We start from the raw sequence: 15637 nt of genomic DNA, 5'->3' as shown, positions 1-15637 counted from the left end.
TGGTACATTTATCACAGTGGAAGAACCATTATTGGTCTGTTACTATTAACTAAGCCCCAGACTTTATACGGCTTCCACTAGTTTTCCACGAAGGTGCTTTTCTATTTCAGGATTCCATCCAGGATATCCTGTTATAATTAATCATCACGTCTCCTTTGTCTCCTCTACTCTATGACAGTTTCTCAGTGTTTCCTTGTTGTTGATGATGCTGACAGTTTTGAGGAGTACTGGTCAGCTATTTTGTAGAATGTCCCTCAGTCGGTCCATGATGCCTTTCCCATGATGAGACTAAGTTTATGTGTTTTGGGGGAAGAAGCCCTTCTCATCGCATCATATCAGAAGCACATGCTGTCAGCATGGCTGGTCAGCAGTGAGGTGCGTTTTGATCACTTGAGTAGGGTGGTGATGTATCAGGGTTCTCCACCGCGAAGTTACTTTGTCTATACTTTTCTTCTCTGGAATTGAGTCATGAAATGCAGCCCACGCTCAAGCCCCATCCAAGCTGTTCTTAGTCATCGAGTTTCTCTGATGCAAGGCTTGTAAGCACGCACAATCAGCTCACTATTTGCGCAGGTAGAGATATGCAAGTTCCAAGCCAGACGCCCAGACATCGGCATACAGATAATATAGACAGACACCCAAATGAGTTCATATCCACAAACACAGACACTCATAGGCACAAATAACACAGATACTAGAGAAATCAATAGTTTTGTCATTCCATTTCTCTTACCAGCCAAGCGATAAATCAACTAGGATTTTAATTAACACAGCTTCTGAATTCCCACTTTCTTTCTAATTCTTAAAGATCTTAAAGGACGAGAATAGAGTATGCCTCCGTGTGAGATGGGAGTGGAAGGGGTGACAAAAATGTGAGTCTGGGATTTAATCAGGCCTCCCGGGAAGGGCCCGGCCCAGAGGCATTTGGTGGCACGATTCTCTTTTTCTCCCTTCCTAGCTCTTACATGGCTCTTTCGGGTCCAGGCCTGAAGGAAGGGGGTGTGAGTGTGTCCCGCTGGAGGGGTCCAGAGCTTTTCCCTGCCCAGCACCACACACTTCCTCTGTGCCACGTGCTGGTCCCAGGTGCTGTGATTCAGCAGCTCATAACCCCCATGTTTGGGAGGAAAGAACAGCTGAAGCCTGGGCTGTCTCACCAGGAGGCAGCAGTGTAACTTGCCTTTGTTATTGACAGAAGGAGGAGGAAGGTTGCTAGAAGGACAGAAATAATAGCTGTCCGCTAAGTGTTTATGGAGTGAATGCGTCAGTGAGTGAGTGACTAGTTTGTTCCTTGCCTCTTAGAAGCTCTTCTGTCAGGTTGCTTCCATCCTCTATCTCTAGAACACAATGATCGTATGTTTGTCCAGCTTCTCTATCCCCTTTGTAATCATGTTAGTTTTGGAGCACCCTTTGAAAGCATTATTTCCAATAAGTGCATACCATCTAGATAGCCGTGTAGCTGTACGATAGCTTACGTAACAACATAACCAATATTTGATATGTAGGCTATTTCCATTTGCTTCTTCTTTTTTTAAAAGTTTATTTATTTATTTTGAGAGAGAGAGAGAGAGAGCAGGGGAGGGGCAGATAGAGAGAGGGAGAAAGAGAATCCCAAGCAGGCTCTTCAGAGCCTGACGTGGGTCGTGAACTCACGGACCGAGAGATAATGACCTAAGCTGAAATCAGGAGTCGGACGCTTAACCGACTGAGCCACCCAGGCGCCCCTCCATTTTCTTCTTATTGTAAATATCATCTGCTACTGTGCCAGACTTCATTGCCTGTTGTTTGTCCGGTCATCTGCTCCCCAGACTTCTGTGCCTCAGTCTTATTATCTGCAAATTGGAGATAATGGAAAATAAGAGGGTTAAGGTAAGTGAACACAAGAAACAGTGATGAGCATAGAGTAGATGTTTAGTCAACATCAGATGGCCTGAAACGGAAACCTTTGGAAATCGTGGAGTGTTGACAGCCATCGTGGCGCTGTTCCCGGCTGCAGGCTGCACCTGATGCAGGTGGACTCGGTCCAGCGCTGGATGGAGGACCTGAAGCTCATGACCGAGTGTGAGTGCATGTGCGTCCTGCAGGCGAAGCCCATCAGCCTGGAGGAAGATGCACAGAGTGACCTCATCCTGGCCGGCGGCCCTGGCCCCGGAGACCCCTTGCAGCTGCTTCTCAAGAGGGGCTGGGTCATCAGCACTGAGCTGCGCAGGATCGGGCAGAAGCTGGCCCAGGACCGCTGGGCACGCGTCCACAGCATGAGTGTGCGTCTGACTTGCCATGCCCGCTCCATGGTCAGCGAGTACAGCGCTGTCAGCAGGAGCTCCTCGCAGGAGATGGGCCAGGTCAGCTGCCCGGGGCTGGGCGTGCGCGGGCACTTGGAAGGGAGGTACCTTCTAGAAGAGTGGGTGTGAAGTGTGTGGAGTTTGAACTTTTCCTGCTGCAGGGCCTCCTCCTCCTTCCAAAAATCAGGGAAGAGAGTGAGGACCTTTACTGAGTACCTACCATGCACTAGGCATCGAGCTAGGTGTTTTTGCACACATCTCATTTAACCTGTACTGCATGAGAAGCAGACATAACCACTGTGAGAAGCCATACAGTGGTTCAGTATACCCACTGGAATGTCAGACTGTCTGGGTTCAAATATCAGCCCTGCTGTGTGACCTTCGCAAGTTACTTACCTTCTCTGTGCCCCAGGTCCATCACCCTGATGAGTATAATAATAGTATTTTTTTTCATAGTTGTGTTGTGAGGACTAATGCATTAAAATAGTTGATGAAAAATATTAGTTAGTATTATTGTCCTCACTTTATACATGAGGAAACAAACCCAGAAATCCTAAGTACTTTGCCCAGAGTTATGCAGTGAGTGGTGTAAGAAGAATTCAGTCTAGGTTTTTCTGATTCCAAAGCCTCTGATGTTGAATCTTTTCCAAGCCCATAGTGAACCAGTGAAAATCCCCCTCTGGCTTTCACTTCCCATCTTAGTGCTTTACCCTTTTCCTTGTCCCACTTTACAGATAGTAAACTTCTATTCATCCTTTGAAGCCCAGCTCAAATGTCCCTTGCTCTCTGAAGCTTCTTAGATCCCCCAGCATTAACTAAGTGCTTGTTTTCTGTTTTGAGCTCTCAAACAGCTGATGATGGTGTCTTTTGCCATCCATACAACACTGTGTTACAGTTTATGTATCTATTTGCAAAATCAGATGATTTGATTCTTCATCTTTATACCCCAGAAGGCCCCATATAGTTGTTGATCTTCAACCAATGCTTGTTGGATTGAGTAAACTTGATCTATTTCTTCTACAGATTGAGAAACTGCTAATGGAGAAATGCTCAGAGCTCTCAGTGGTCACAGAGAGGTAAATCTGGAAGCTGGGTAAGACTGGACAGCCTGCCTTCAGGCACAGGAAGGGGCTGGCATCTTCTTCCAGAGGGAGAGTGAAAGTGGGAAGGCCTGATGGTAGTCTGAGAGTTTCCTTTTGCTGACGCTTATCAACAACCTTGAAAGACTCCCTTGGGATTTTCTGCCCATTTTAAGGTCCAAGGAGAATGTAGAAGAAGAGAGAGGCCCAGGCATAGAAAGTAAGAGGATTATTGAGGGCTGGTAAAAAAGAAAAAGGAAGAGGTTTCCCATAGCTTTGGGAAGCCCCCACTCTACCCCCAAAGTCAAGGCCAGGTGAAAGCAAACACTCACACCCTGTACTCACATACACACAGACAAGGATTTCACAGACACGTACCTGCCCATACACAGATATATAAACACACACTCGTGCATTCACAGAAATACACTCACACTCTTTTCTCTGTATCTCACACACATAAACATATATACGTTTACACTCAGACACATACAGACACTCAGCCTCACATGTATACACACCCAGGTGTATGTTAACACTCTCCCTTACTTTTTCCAACCCCATGCCCTGCAAGAGAAACATAGGGCTTGGCATCCCCCAGCACCCCCAGGGGGTCTTTGCCCTTCCAGTGGAACATTCTCAGGCCACAGGGGTAAATTTAAACCTGATCCACCCCATATTCTTCTTGCCTGGGGAGAAAATTTTTAACTTTTTTTTTGGTTGGTTTTTTAATTTGAGAGAGAGAGAGAGCAAGTGCGAAAGAGGGGGAGTGGGGCAGAGGGCGGGAGAGAAAAAAAGAATCCCAAGCAGGTGCAATGCTCAACTTGGAACTGGACAAGGGGCTCGATCCCATGACCCTGGAATCATGACTTGTGCTGAAACCAAGAGAAGGAGGCTCAACTGACTGAGCCACCCAGGTGCCCCTAGACAGCCATTAAAATTTTTTTTTTAATGTTTATTTATTTTTGAGAGAGAGAGGCAGACACAGCATGAGTAGGGGGAGAGGCAGAAAGAGAGGGGGACGCAGAATCCAAAGCAGGCTCCAGGCTCTGAGCTGTCAGCACAGAGCCTAATGCTGGGCTTGAACTCATGAACTGTGAGATCCTGACCTGAGCTAAAGTCAGATGCTCAACCAACTGAGCCACTGAGGTGCCCTGAGATAGCCATTTTTTAAAGGTCACAGGTATTGCCATACACTTTGAAAGTGAGCACTGGGCTCACTCCTCTCAAGGAGAAGCTCAGAGGTATGGATTTGATCACTTTCTGATGGCCTTTCTTCCTAGGAACATGGACTGTTAGGTCCCATTTCTGGCCAGCACTTCTCTGAACACGAGGCGGCCAGAGTACAAGCAAGCTATTGAATATTCCATCTCTGGCTCCCCTGGAGCTGATGAGTTCTTCCTAGGTTACTCACATTATCACCAGGCCTGCGACAGGCCCAGATCTGACTTCTGCAATGGCTCTGAGCTGAATACCTGCCCCGTCCAGTGGTCCACTCCATGGTTTCTTTTCCCCAGGTGCCTCCAGGTGGAGAATGAGCACGTCCTGAAGTCGATGAAGGCCTGTGTGAGTGAAACCTTGAGCACACTGGGCCAGCACTTTGGCCAGCTGCTGGAGCTGGCCCTGACCCGGGAGGTACAGGTCAGTGCAAGCTGGGCTGTGGGGAGGGGCACTCGTGTATGTAGCCTGTAGGGGCGGGAGTGGAGGGGGGTGAGGCACTGGGCCCCATCTTGGAGGACACCCTCTTCAGACCACCAAAGTGAACTCCAGCACCTAGCAGACAGGACTGTCAGAGCTTGAAGCTTCCCCAGTTAGCCCAAATCTGCATGTTCCAGATGTGAAAACTGGTGCCCAGAGAGGGAAGAGACTTACCCAAGGTCACACAGCAAGGCTGTGGCAGAAGCTGGCATTTCCCAGCTGCCCTTTCAGTATCGTTCCTACCACCTTAAATCTTCCCTGTGTGGTTATTGCCCACAGTACACAATATGGATGCATATTGTCCTGAAAGACTTAGGGCACCTGCAGGGAATTAGCCAATTCCAGACGTCCTGGAAATAGAAGAGAATCTGGAAAGGTCATATAGTCCAGCCCCTACCTTTAGTCAGGCTCCTGCTTGATTCTAGAAAAACGAGGGCTTTGGAATCAGACAGATCTACTTGCAAACTGTGGTTCACAGTGAGACCTTGGCCAAGTTCCTGAACCTCTAAAAGTCCTCATTTCCTTCATATATAAAGTGAACCCCCCCTCAACCCCGTCAGAAGTAAAAGGAGAGGATTAAGCAAATGACATATGGAAAGAGCTTAGCACATAGTGTGAGTTAAATATATGTTATTTCCCTCTCTTGCCTTTTCCTATTGTAAAAGTCTCCCAGAAAAGCAGATTGCATACGGTTTTCATTATGAAAGGTATTTACATGTTATTTATAGTTACAGAAATATTGTGTTACATATTTGCCATTCTTTTCCCACCACCAAATAAAAGCCTTCCACAAATAGCAAGTCCCTTCCCATATCAGCTTCTCTCTAAACTCAGCCTCTCTACGGAGCCCAGAGGCTTCCTTTTTCTCTCTCCTGTGTGTCTGGCTCATTTTGCACAGGGTACAGGTTCTTCCAACCTGGCTCACCTGCTGATCAGAGGAGCTGGCCCCAGGCATTCTGACCCTCCCAACCCAGAGAGTCTGCAAAGGCCACTCTGTCCGAGGAGCCTGGGATGAGGGGAAAGATGGGGTGCTGGGGCTGACGCTTGAAGTCGATGTGCAGATGCTGACCGTCATGTACAGGGGCAGAGGGTGGTGCCAGCTGGGGCCGGCATTCCAAACTGAGTTCTCGAGTTCCAGAGGGACCCTGTGGAACATGGGAACATGGGGCCAAAGTGGGTGAAAACGTCAAGGGAGCGATGAGCGAGGATATGGAAGGTCGTAGTGGGGAGGAGGGGAGCCTGGAGGAATTTTTGAGCAGGGCTGCAGGTGCCTATGATGCCTTTTTTGCTACTTTTGTGTCCTTTTGCCTGGCAGTACCAGGGTTAAAGAAAAGGGCTAAAACTGAAGAGTTATGTTGGAGTGTAAAAGGTAGCCAGGGGGGTTTGGAAGCAGTCATTCTACCAGGAGGCAAAGGGGGAGGGTGTCTTTTCTGTGGTCTGGTGTCAGAATCCTGGGGGGAGCTCCCTGGGCTGTCAGGAACCTGGACCTTGTGTACTATGTAGCTGATTTCCTGGGGGTGCTGGATCCATTCTGGTTTTTTCCTCATCCTGATTTTGTTTGCAGTTGAATTCCTAATCTGGTCCTTCTGCTTCCATGGCTAAATCCTGCCCATCCCCAGGTCTGACTACCTGGGTTACTGGTGCTTTTTGCCTGGGAGCTGAGCCCAATCCACAGCTCCTCTCTCAGAATTCGGTCCCTCACTGGCTTCCCTCTCCTCATCTGTCCTGCATTCCTCTGCATATTTGTTAGCTTCCTGATAAGCCCCTTTTCCTCCTCACATGCTCTGTGGGGTCCTCTGAGCCCTCCTATGGGTTGGGCTTGCTGTGCTTATAATATTTTTTGGCTGATCTTTAGCTTCTTTTTACATTAGAATGTTCCCATACAGGACGGTAGTGACATAAGGAGATATACTGGCTGAAGGCAAGGTGATTTGTGTTCAGTGGTATAAGTGTGTGTTTCCCAAATTTGTGACCCAGTACGGTTCCCTAGGATGTTAATAATTATAGCAGGATCCTATATTGGGGGTGTCTTGACATAAAGGGAATTAAGCCTATGTCCTTAGATTGAGGAAGTCTTCTAAAAGGTCTTCACACATTCATGGTATTTCTTGTCTGATCTGTAGCTTCCATAGACAGAGATTTGGGTTTGTTTTGTTCATGGATATACATCTAGTGACGAGAATAGTACCTCTTATCCAGTAGGCTCTCAATAAGGATTTATTAATGAATGGATATGAAGCAGTATATTCCAAACTTATGTGGACGCAACAAATCCTTTTTACTCTTTAAAAAAATTTTTTTTCCATTTATTTATTTTTGAGACACAGAGAGAGACAGCACGAGCAGGGGAGGGGCAGAGAGAGAGGGAGACAGAATCTGAAGTAGGCTCCAGGCTCCGAGCTGTCAGCACAGGGCCCGATGCGGGGTTTGAACCCATGAACCGTGAGATCATGACCTGAGCCGAAGTTGGACGCTTAACCGACTGAGCCACCCAGGCACCCCAAATCGTTTTTATTCTTAAAGCACTTGTTCACTTACTCTGGGATGCTGGCGTTTCAGGAAGTGCAATTTGGTAAAAGCATTGTTTGTACTGTGGAGGCTCTCGAGCAGAGGAACAGTGCTCTTCCTGGCCCCCACCCCTACCCCCATCACACACAGAAATAATACATGATAGAACAATGCTTACAAGGAGGGCAGTGATAATCTAGCACACGACTCTGCACTGGTCTCCTGCATCCTGGAATGTTGTGTCCAATTCCAGACCCCAGATGTATCACTGGCAATGATTGGGCTCCGAGGAGACTTCTAAAAGGATGGGGGCCAGGCTGAAGATCAAGATATGTGGGAAATAGTTGGAGGAGGAGAGGATGTTTAATCTAAGGATGGGCACTCTGCTCCCTCCATAGTCCTGTGTTTTGGGGACCTGAAAGGAAAAAGGACCCTAGGCCAACAGGCCAAATCTATAGGACATTCTATGTAAAAAGGAATTGGGGAACAATAACTCTGCCCTGCAATGGAAGGGGCCACCTTAGGAACTCCCCATCCCTGAGACAAGACAAGTCATGCCCTGGAGGACATCAACAGTAGACAAGTGTTTGCAAGACTTCTTCCAATCTTGGGTATGGATTTCTATGAATGTAGGTGTTGTGGGATAGTGGACTGAGTGGGGGGTTTGGAGGCATATCAAGGTTCAGACCCTGACAGTGCTACTTACTGGATATGACAACTTGGGCAAGTTACTTCATCTCCCCACCTCTAAGTGGCTTGTTGTGAGGGTGAAATGAGACAGCCCATGAGTAATCGGTGGCACTCTTCTGACTAAGTCAACTGCTTTATTCACTAAAGACTTGCTCTCCCTTAAGAGCTCACAGCATGCTTTGCTAAAGAGCCCGCCCCCAGTCACCTAACGAATTGTTTGTTAAGATAATTTAACTACTTGGTGAGTATGGAAAAATTTAAGGCTTAAATGTCAGGAGCCACCAATAGGAAATTAATGAACATTGATGATTAATCTATCTGGGAATAAAGGATTAGCTATGTGGGAGGTAAGAGAAGACTTAACTTATAAAAATTGATTTACTTTAAAATGACTTCTAAGGGACTCTCTATTGAATAAATTGACTCTCACCTGTACCTTTGAGTCCTTGACTCAGCTTCATGTGGGTAGATGTTATATTCATTTATCTTTTCATTCCATCAATTACTTTTGATTTTAGTTTAAAATAGCACCTTTATTCTAATAAAACTGATTAGGGAATGTAGCTTTTGCTCTGTGGCTAAGCAAACTAGTTAAAACTTTATCTCACAGCTAAATTTCCCCTCCCTGTCCTAGGCACAGCTGGTCAACCTCAGGCCTCACCTAAAGGACAAGCACCTACCTTGTGACAGAGCTCAGACCTGAGGGATACTCCCTAAGAGAAAAGAGACAGGGGCTAAGCTTAGCATACTCAGTTCCTTCTTCCAAACTCATGAACTCATCCCTACCCTCTCAGGAGGATGACACAGGGAGGTAGGGAGTGAAGCCAGCAGAGGCGTGTCACTGAAATCCCTGCACAGAGGACAGTAGGAGTGGGGACCAAGTATTGTCACAGTTCTTGCCCTACTGTGCTATTGGCCTTATCTATTGGGGGCTGTGGTCAGGCAAGAGTGTGCCTGAGCCCCTTGGGGGAGGAAGTCAGCTGCCAGTGGAGAAGTTCTTTCCCACCTTCGTGAAGTCATTCTGCAAATAACAACCCCTACCTCTTCGCAGATCCTTCTGGAATCACAGTGGGACATTTAGACTCTGCTCCCAGAAGGCTTGGAAATGACTCATGATATTACATTTAATAAATTATCTCTAAGGAGGTTTTATAACTAAAGCTCAAAATTTGCTTTCCTGTTCTATTTCCTACTCTTCAGTTTCTCGCATATATGTTGTCCAATATAGATAACCAGAGGCTGCAGTGCACCTAAATGGTAACATAAAGATCATCTGTACTTTCCAGATGAGAAAAATAAAGATGTACAAAATTTAGAGAAATAGTCTGTTTCATTATTAAGTTCTGTGGGAGAAAATAAAATTAAAGAAAAAAAACCCCAGTCTTTTCCTGTAGGAAAAATTCCAAGTCCCAAATACTTAGGTTAATAGAATTCTCTTCAATTTTCTTCTTCGGCTCATCTTAGTCAGAAGGGTCTCATCCCAGTGTGCGTGTGGTCATGTTACCTTGGGAAGCTACAGTCCAGGCTGTCTCTCCAGCTTTGAGAGGGGTTCCTTCTAGGCTTCTCAATTTGTACTGGTCTTTCCCAACCATACTTGAAAGAGGTAGTACCTTGGTTACACAATAGTATCACAGCATTACCCCTGCATTCACAGAAAGTGAAAACAGGCCAATCCTCAATCCGTTAGGCAGGAATTCCAGGCAACATTTCATGCTGGGACTCTGTCTTAGGGTTGCTGAAGGCCTTAACTTATCTGCAGTTGAATGGAAGAGGGTGGGGAACAGACACCATCTTGACGGCATCCATGGGTAGGATGTCCGTTTAATTCAGTTGTCCATCGTCCACAAGGCTTTGTGATCATATATTCACTGGGGGAAATCCTCTACCATAGGTTAACTGTGGCATGATGTTTACCACATATGGGAGAAAAATGTCTCCTTTTTCATAGGAGGGCATTTGATACATTTACTTCTTCCTGCAAAGTCAGGCATTTATAATCCTTTTCCAACGACTTGCTTGGTTTGCACACTTTCCCATTCAGCATTTTCAACATTTCTTAATTTCTAGCCGCCCCCCCTAAACACCGTTTCTGCCACCCCAGGCTACATTGATTTGGGCTGCTTGAAGTGACTTTGGCTACATGTCTTCAAACCATTTTAAAGACACTGTATTCTCCAGGTTCCCAAAGATTTTCTAGGAGAAATGCAAACACATATACTTTTAACGGAATCAATTTCTAGATCTCCAATTTTTATTTCTTTCCTAAAAATTATTCTCTCAATAATACACAGTTTCTAACATCCCTTCTATTACTTTCCAAAAGAAGGCCATATTCCCCCAACCCCCATCCCAAATCTTATAGTGCATTGCCCTGCTGTGTAAAACTTTGGAGGATTGGGGAGACCAAAGAAGAAACCTTCATCCCTGAACCACAGACCCATAGGCCTCTGTGAATTATTTCTGTGATTTTTCTTACATATTTCTGTTGAGAAAGGCATTAGAAATTGTGTGTGTGTGTGTGTGTGTGTGTGTGTGTGTGTGTGTGTGTGTGTGTGTTATTTTAAAGCTCATATATTTATTTTGAGAAAAGAGAGAGAGAGAGAGAGCGAGCAAGGGTGGGGCAGAGAGAGCGGGAAAGAGAGAGAATCCTAAGCAGGCTCCGCACTGTCAGTGCACAGCCCGATGTGGGGCTCAGTCCCACAAACAGCAAAATCATGACCTGAGCTAAAACCAAGAGTCAGATGCTTAACCAACTGGGCCACCCTGACTCCCCAGAAATTGTGTGTTCCCACTGTGGGGATATATAGTAGAATGGTAGTGTGTGTGTGAGTGTGTGTGCGTGTGTGTGTACCTGTGTGTGCTTATATGTGTGTGTTGGAGGGGTGTTTTTGAAAGATTTAAATTTATCATATTTCTTCCATCTCTATTTACTTCCAAATTGTGCATGGCTCTTGAGGGACATTTTCCTTTGACAAAGTAAAGAGAGAACTGGTAAGACAAATCAAACACTCAAAATGGCTTTTGGGGCATGTATTTAAATGCAAGCAATTCCCTTCAACTATATCTCACACTCAAACCTAGGTTATGTCATTCATCGCAGAGAAAAACATCTTTGAAGACCCGAAGATTCTAAAGGTTAATGATAATGATTCTTTTTTTTTTTTTAATGTTTATTCATGTTTGAGAGAGAGAGAGACAGAGCACGAGTTGGGGAGGGGGAGAGAGAGGGAGATACGGAATCCAAAGCATGCTCCAGGCTCTGAGCTGCCAGCACAGAGCCTGACGTGGACCTTGAACTCCCGAACTGTGAGATCATGACCTGAGTCGAAGTCAGATGCTTCACCTGTTGAACCACCTGGGCACCCCGATAATGATTCTTTTAAATGTAGCTGGAATACTTTTGAGAATGACAACATTTTGCAAGATATATTGTATAAAATCCACAGGTCCAAGTTTTGCATGATTTTTTTTTTCTTCAGATTTGGAGTACATTATTTAAGAAAGCAGTTCAAGCCTATTTTGTCAACACATTTTATGAAATATTTATACTAATTTCTACTTCTTGTTAGCAAAATATAAAATTAATTGCTAGCAGCTGGACTAATTAGATTTAAGCAGTAAATACCTTTTTCCTTCTTTAAATATGTAGGGAAGTCTGATCGTGAGAGCTACTAAAAATAATCAAATGATTTCTGATATTTTTATTCTCAAATTTGAATTACTCCTTACAATGAACACCAAATTTCAATACATATATCCACCTATTTACTGAAAGAATACAATGCCTTTTTTCACATTCCTAGATTTATAATAAATTTGCAATGTTATCTGCCTGTTACTTTGCATTGTTAAAAGTTTAGTAAACATATACTAATAAATCAAATTTTATTTTAGCTCTCTATTATTTTAATATTGACAGTTTTAACATTTTCCCTTAGAGAGTGATTTGTATAATTATTTGTCAGTGCATTTTGGGGCATTTCTTGAAACACATATCAAAGCATTTCGTAATCAAAAATGAAGTTAGGAGGCACCTGAGTGGCTCAGTCGGTTGGGCGTCTGACTTCAGTTCAGGTCATGATCTCACGGTCCGGACGTTCGAGCCCCGCATTGGGCTCTGTGCTGTCATTTCAGAGCCTGGAGCTTGCTTGAGATTCTGTGTCTCCCTCTCTCTCTTGCCCTCCTCCACTCACGCTCTGTCTCTCAAAAAATGAATAAACGTTAAAATTTTTGTTTTTAAATAAAAAATAAAAATGAAGTCAGTTCTGTATTGAGAAAAGTTGTCTTGACTGATTGGCTTGGCTGAAAGAACTGTCTTTGCCAATTAGGTTTTAGGGTGGGTATTTTCCATAAATTCAACAAGCAAAAGCTGTAGATTCAAGGTTTTGATAAAACATATTTGAAACACACACAAATGTTTTATTAAAAATTGTATTGGCAAAGAAATTAATAATATTTTGATTTTCCTAATCCCGTCTGCATAATTTGGATAACCAAAGGTATTCCAAGTAAAAGAGCAATGGGTATAATTAATAATTATTTGATAAGTCTTGATAAAGTACTTTTGGAATTCTTCCCAGAAATTGAGATAGTGAATGGGCGACTCTAATGATTGGGTAGCAATTGCTTTTGCAAGTCAAGTGGTTTCCATTTCTTTTCTTCTACCAATTGAGAGGATTTATCAGCTGGAAGATCATTAAAAATAGTGTCTGATGGGGTGCCTGGGTGGCTCAGTTGGTTGAGTGTCCGACTTCAGCTCCGGTCATGATCTCATCGATTTGTGGGTTTGAGCCCCATGTTGGGCTCAGTGCTGACAGCTTGGAGCCTGGAGCCTGCTTCGGATTCTGTGTCTCCCTCTCTCTCTGTTCCTCACCCACTTGCATTCTGTCTCTTTCTCTCTCAAAAAGAAATAAACATTAAAAAAAATTAAAAAGATAGTGTTTGATGATGGATCACCATGTGATTGCACAATTCAGAGTGTACTCAAAGGGTCAAGCAGCATGGCTATAAAAACTCCTCCCATTTGTCTCTATGGATTTATGGAACAAAATTTTTCAGGTTTACATCTAAAAATATGCATTGGAGCACCTGGGTGTCTTAGTTAAGCGTCTGGCTCCTGAATTCGGCTCAGGTCATTGTCTCACGGTTCATGAGTTTGAGCTCTGAAAGCACTGGGCTCCATGCTGACAGCGAGGACCCTGCTTGGGATTCTCTCCCCCTCTCTCTGCCCTTCCCCTGCTCACCCTCACTCTCTCTCTCTCAAAATAAATAAATAATCTTAAATAAACCACACAAAATAAATTAAATAAAAACATGCATTAGGTCAATATTCAATAATGTCTACATGAGTTAATGAGAAAGCCTAAAAAGGATACAAAGCCTCATTTATCTCATTAAGACCTATGTTTATAATAAAATTTTCATCTTTATTATGTATAGTTAGTTATCAAAATTAGTAATCTATGTTGTGTTGACCAATTGTACTGATACTAATTGTAACAGTAACTCAACCCAGAAGAGAGTATTTTTAAACACTTAGGACCTTATAGTCACAGGAAGTAAAATGACATTTCAATGTTTGTTTGTTTGTTTATTTATTTATTTATTTATTTATTTATTTATTTAGAGAGACAGAGCGTCAGCACGGGAGGGGCAGACAGAGAGGGAGACACAGAATCTGAATCAGGCTCCAGGCTCTGAGCTGTCAGCACAGAGCCCAACATGGGGCTCGAACCCACAAACTGTGAGATCATGACCTGAGCCGAAGTCGGACGCTTAACTGAATGAGCCACACAGGTGCCCCATTAAAATGACTTTTCAAATTTCAGTGATAAATATGACAAGGGTAATCAATAAAACACTTTGAAACTCAAATGTGTTACAAGAAGATGAAATTCTGAGGGGGGGTGGTTGGAATGGGAACATACATTTAAGGATGAAAAGAAAAGATGCGAAATGTTCACAATGTTGAAGGAAGAGATTATTCGTACATTTTTAAGTGGATGATGATGTTGGTATCAAGTTACATTGTATTTAAGTTTCGTTGAATATGTCTAAAAGATGCAATGCTTTTATTTTATGTCATTATCTACAATCTGCTGGAAATTACACCCTTTCCAACTTTGTTCTTGAAACTTATGATGAAAAATTGTCCCTGTCAAATTGAAAATGTGTGAGGGGTCATAGATTTTTCAAAATTCCTTTAGGGATAAATAAGAAAATAAACACTGCCTTAGAATGCACAGACACTCTAGTTCTATATCATGTTGGCTGTTGTCCCTGCCTCTTGATGGAGAATTGCTTAGGTCGTAAGACCCCTGTCTTCTAAGGATGCTCCTGAAGACTGGATCCTTATAGGCTTCGAGAGGACCAGTCCCTGTGACGTGTGCTCCTCAGAACACAGTCTTTCCATACCTTTTGAGTAGGTTGACCTCGAGTAGCATTTCTTTCTGCTACATCTTGACCTCGAGTAGCATTTCTTTCTGCTCCATCTTTTTTTTGCATTAATGAACTATGCCTCCAATATTCTCTTTCCTTTCATTTATCTCCTACTCCTTTCAGGGAGACTCAGCTGAATTTCTGACTGTTTGCCCTGCTTCCCATGTTGGTATCTTTCCTTATCTAACTCCTAGCATGAGCACTAGTTGCTGGGTTTGAGCAACTTTATCACTTTGACTTTCTTTCCTTTCTGGCCCATTCTTTTGTTTTTCAAGAAAACTCTTCTAGATTTGGCATTTCCCTTATTGAGAGAAATTAAATCAATTAAGGCCTATATTTGCCCCAAACCTCCAATTCTAAAAGATCTTATCCACATTTGCCTCCCCACAATGTATATTCCTACCTAGGAGATATTTTCCTATCAGAACAATAGCTAATCCAAGCCTGTATTCAGTTATAGCTTTGTCTATCTCCTCTTTAGTATGTCCGGTCTTTCTGTGCCTTTCCTCAGGGGCCTGATTCATGCATTTCTCCAATACATTCTTTTAGGACATAGGCAATGCTAGATTTGCATTTTCAAAACCTTTCACCTAGAAATTTATCTAGCAGTCCTTTAGATATTTCATGCTGTTCTCTGTAGTCCTTTCCTGTTTTCCAGAACTCTGTTAGCGTATAACAAGTATAACAACCCAAATGATAACCATTTTTATTATATCTTATAATCTGAAGGGCCAAGAATGTGGGCAGAGCCTGGATGAGTGATTCTTCTGTTCCATATGGCATCAACAGAGGTCATTTGGTGTTGTTCAGCTGGCAGATGGTTTGGAGAGTCTTAGAAAGCTTCATGACATGTAGAGTGCCTTGGAGGGGATGGCTGGAAAGCTGGTGTCTACTGAGATTATTGATCAGGGATCCTACACATGGTTTCTCCAGCATGACAGTCTC

General features: G+C 43.7%; 1 protein-coding gene across 1 annotated transcript in view; it reads left to right on the top strand.

The window, feature by feature from the left end:
- The window catches only part of INSC (INSC spindle orientation adaptor protein), a 127057-nt gene that overhangs the window by 57032 nt on the left and 54388 nt on the right, over positions 1–15637 (top strand). The window contains exons 3-5 of the mRNA XM_086677906.1: positions 1994–2339; positions 3303–3355; positions 4876–4999. Coding sequence (XP_086534032.1) covers positions 1994–2339; positions 3303–3355; positions 4876–4999 — 523 coding nt within the window. The remainder of the gene's footprint in view (positions 1–1993; positions 2340–3302; positions 3356–4875; positions 5000–15637) is intronic.

Source organism: Puma concolor, chromosome D1 (genome assembly GCF_028749965.1).
Source record: "Puma concolor isolate L17-30 chromosome D1, mPumCon1.1.hap2, whole genome shotgun sequence".
NCBI classification, from domain to species: Eukaryota; Metazoa; Chordata; class Mammalia; order Carnivora; family Felidae; genus Puma; species Puma concolor.
This window is presented reverse-complemented; position numbering and strand designations above follow the sequence as displayed.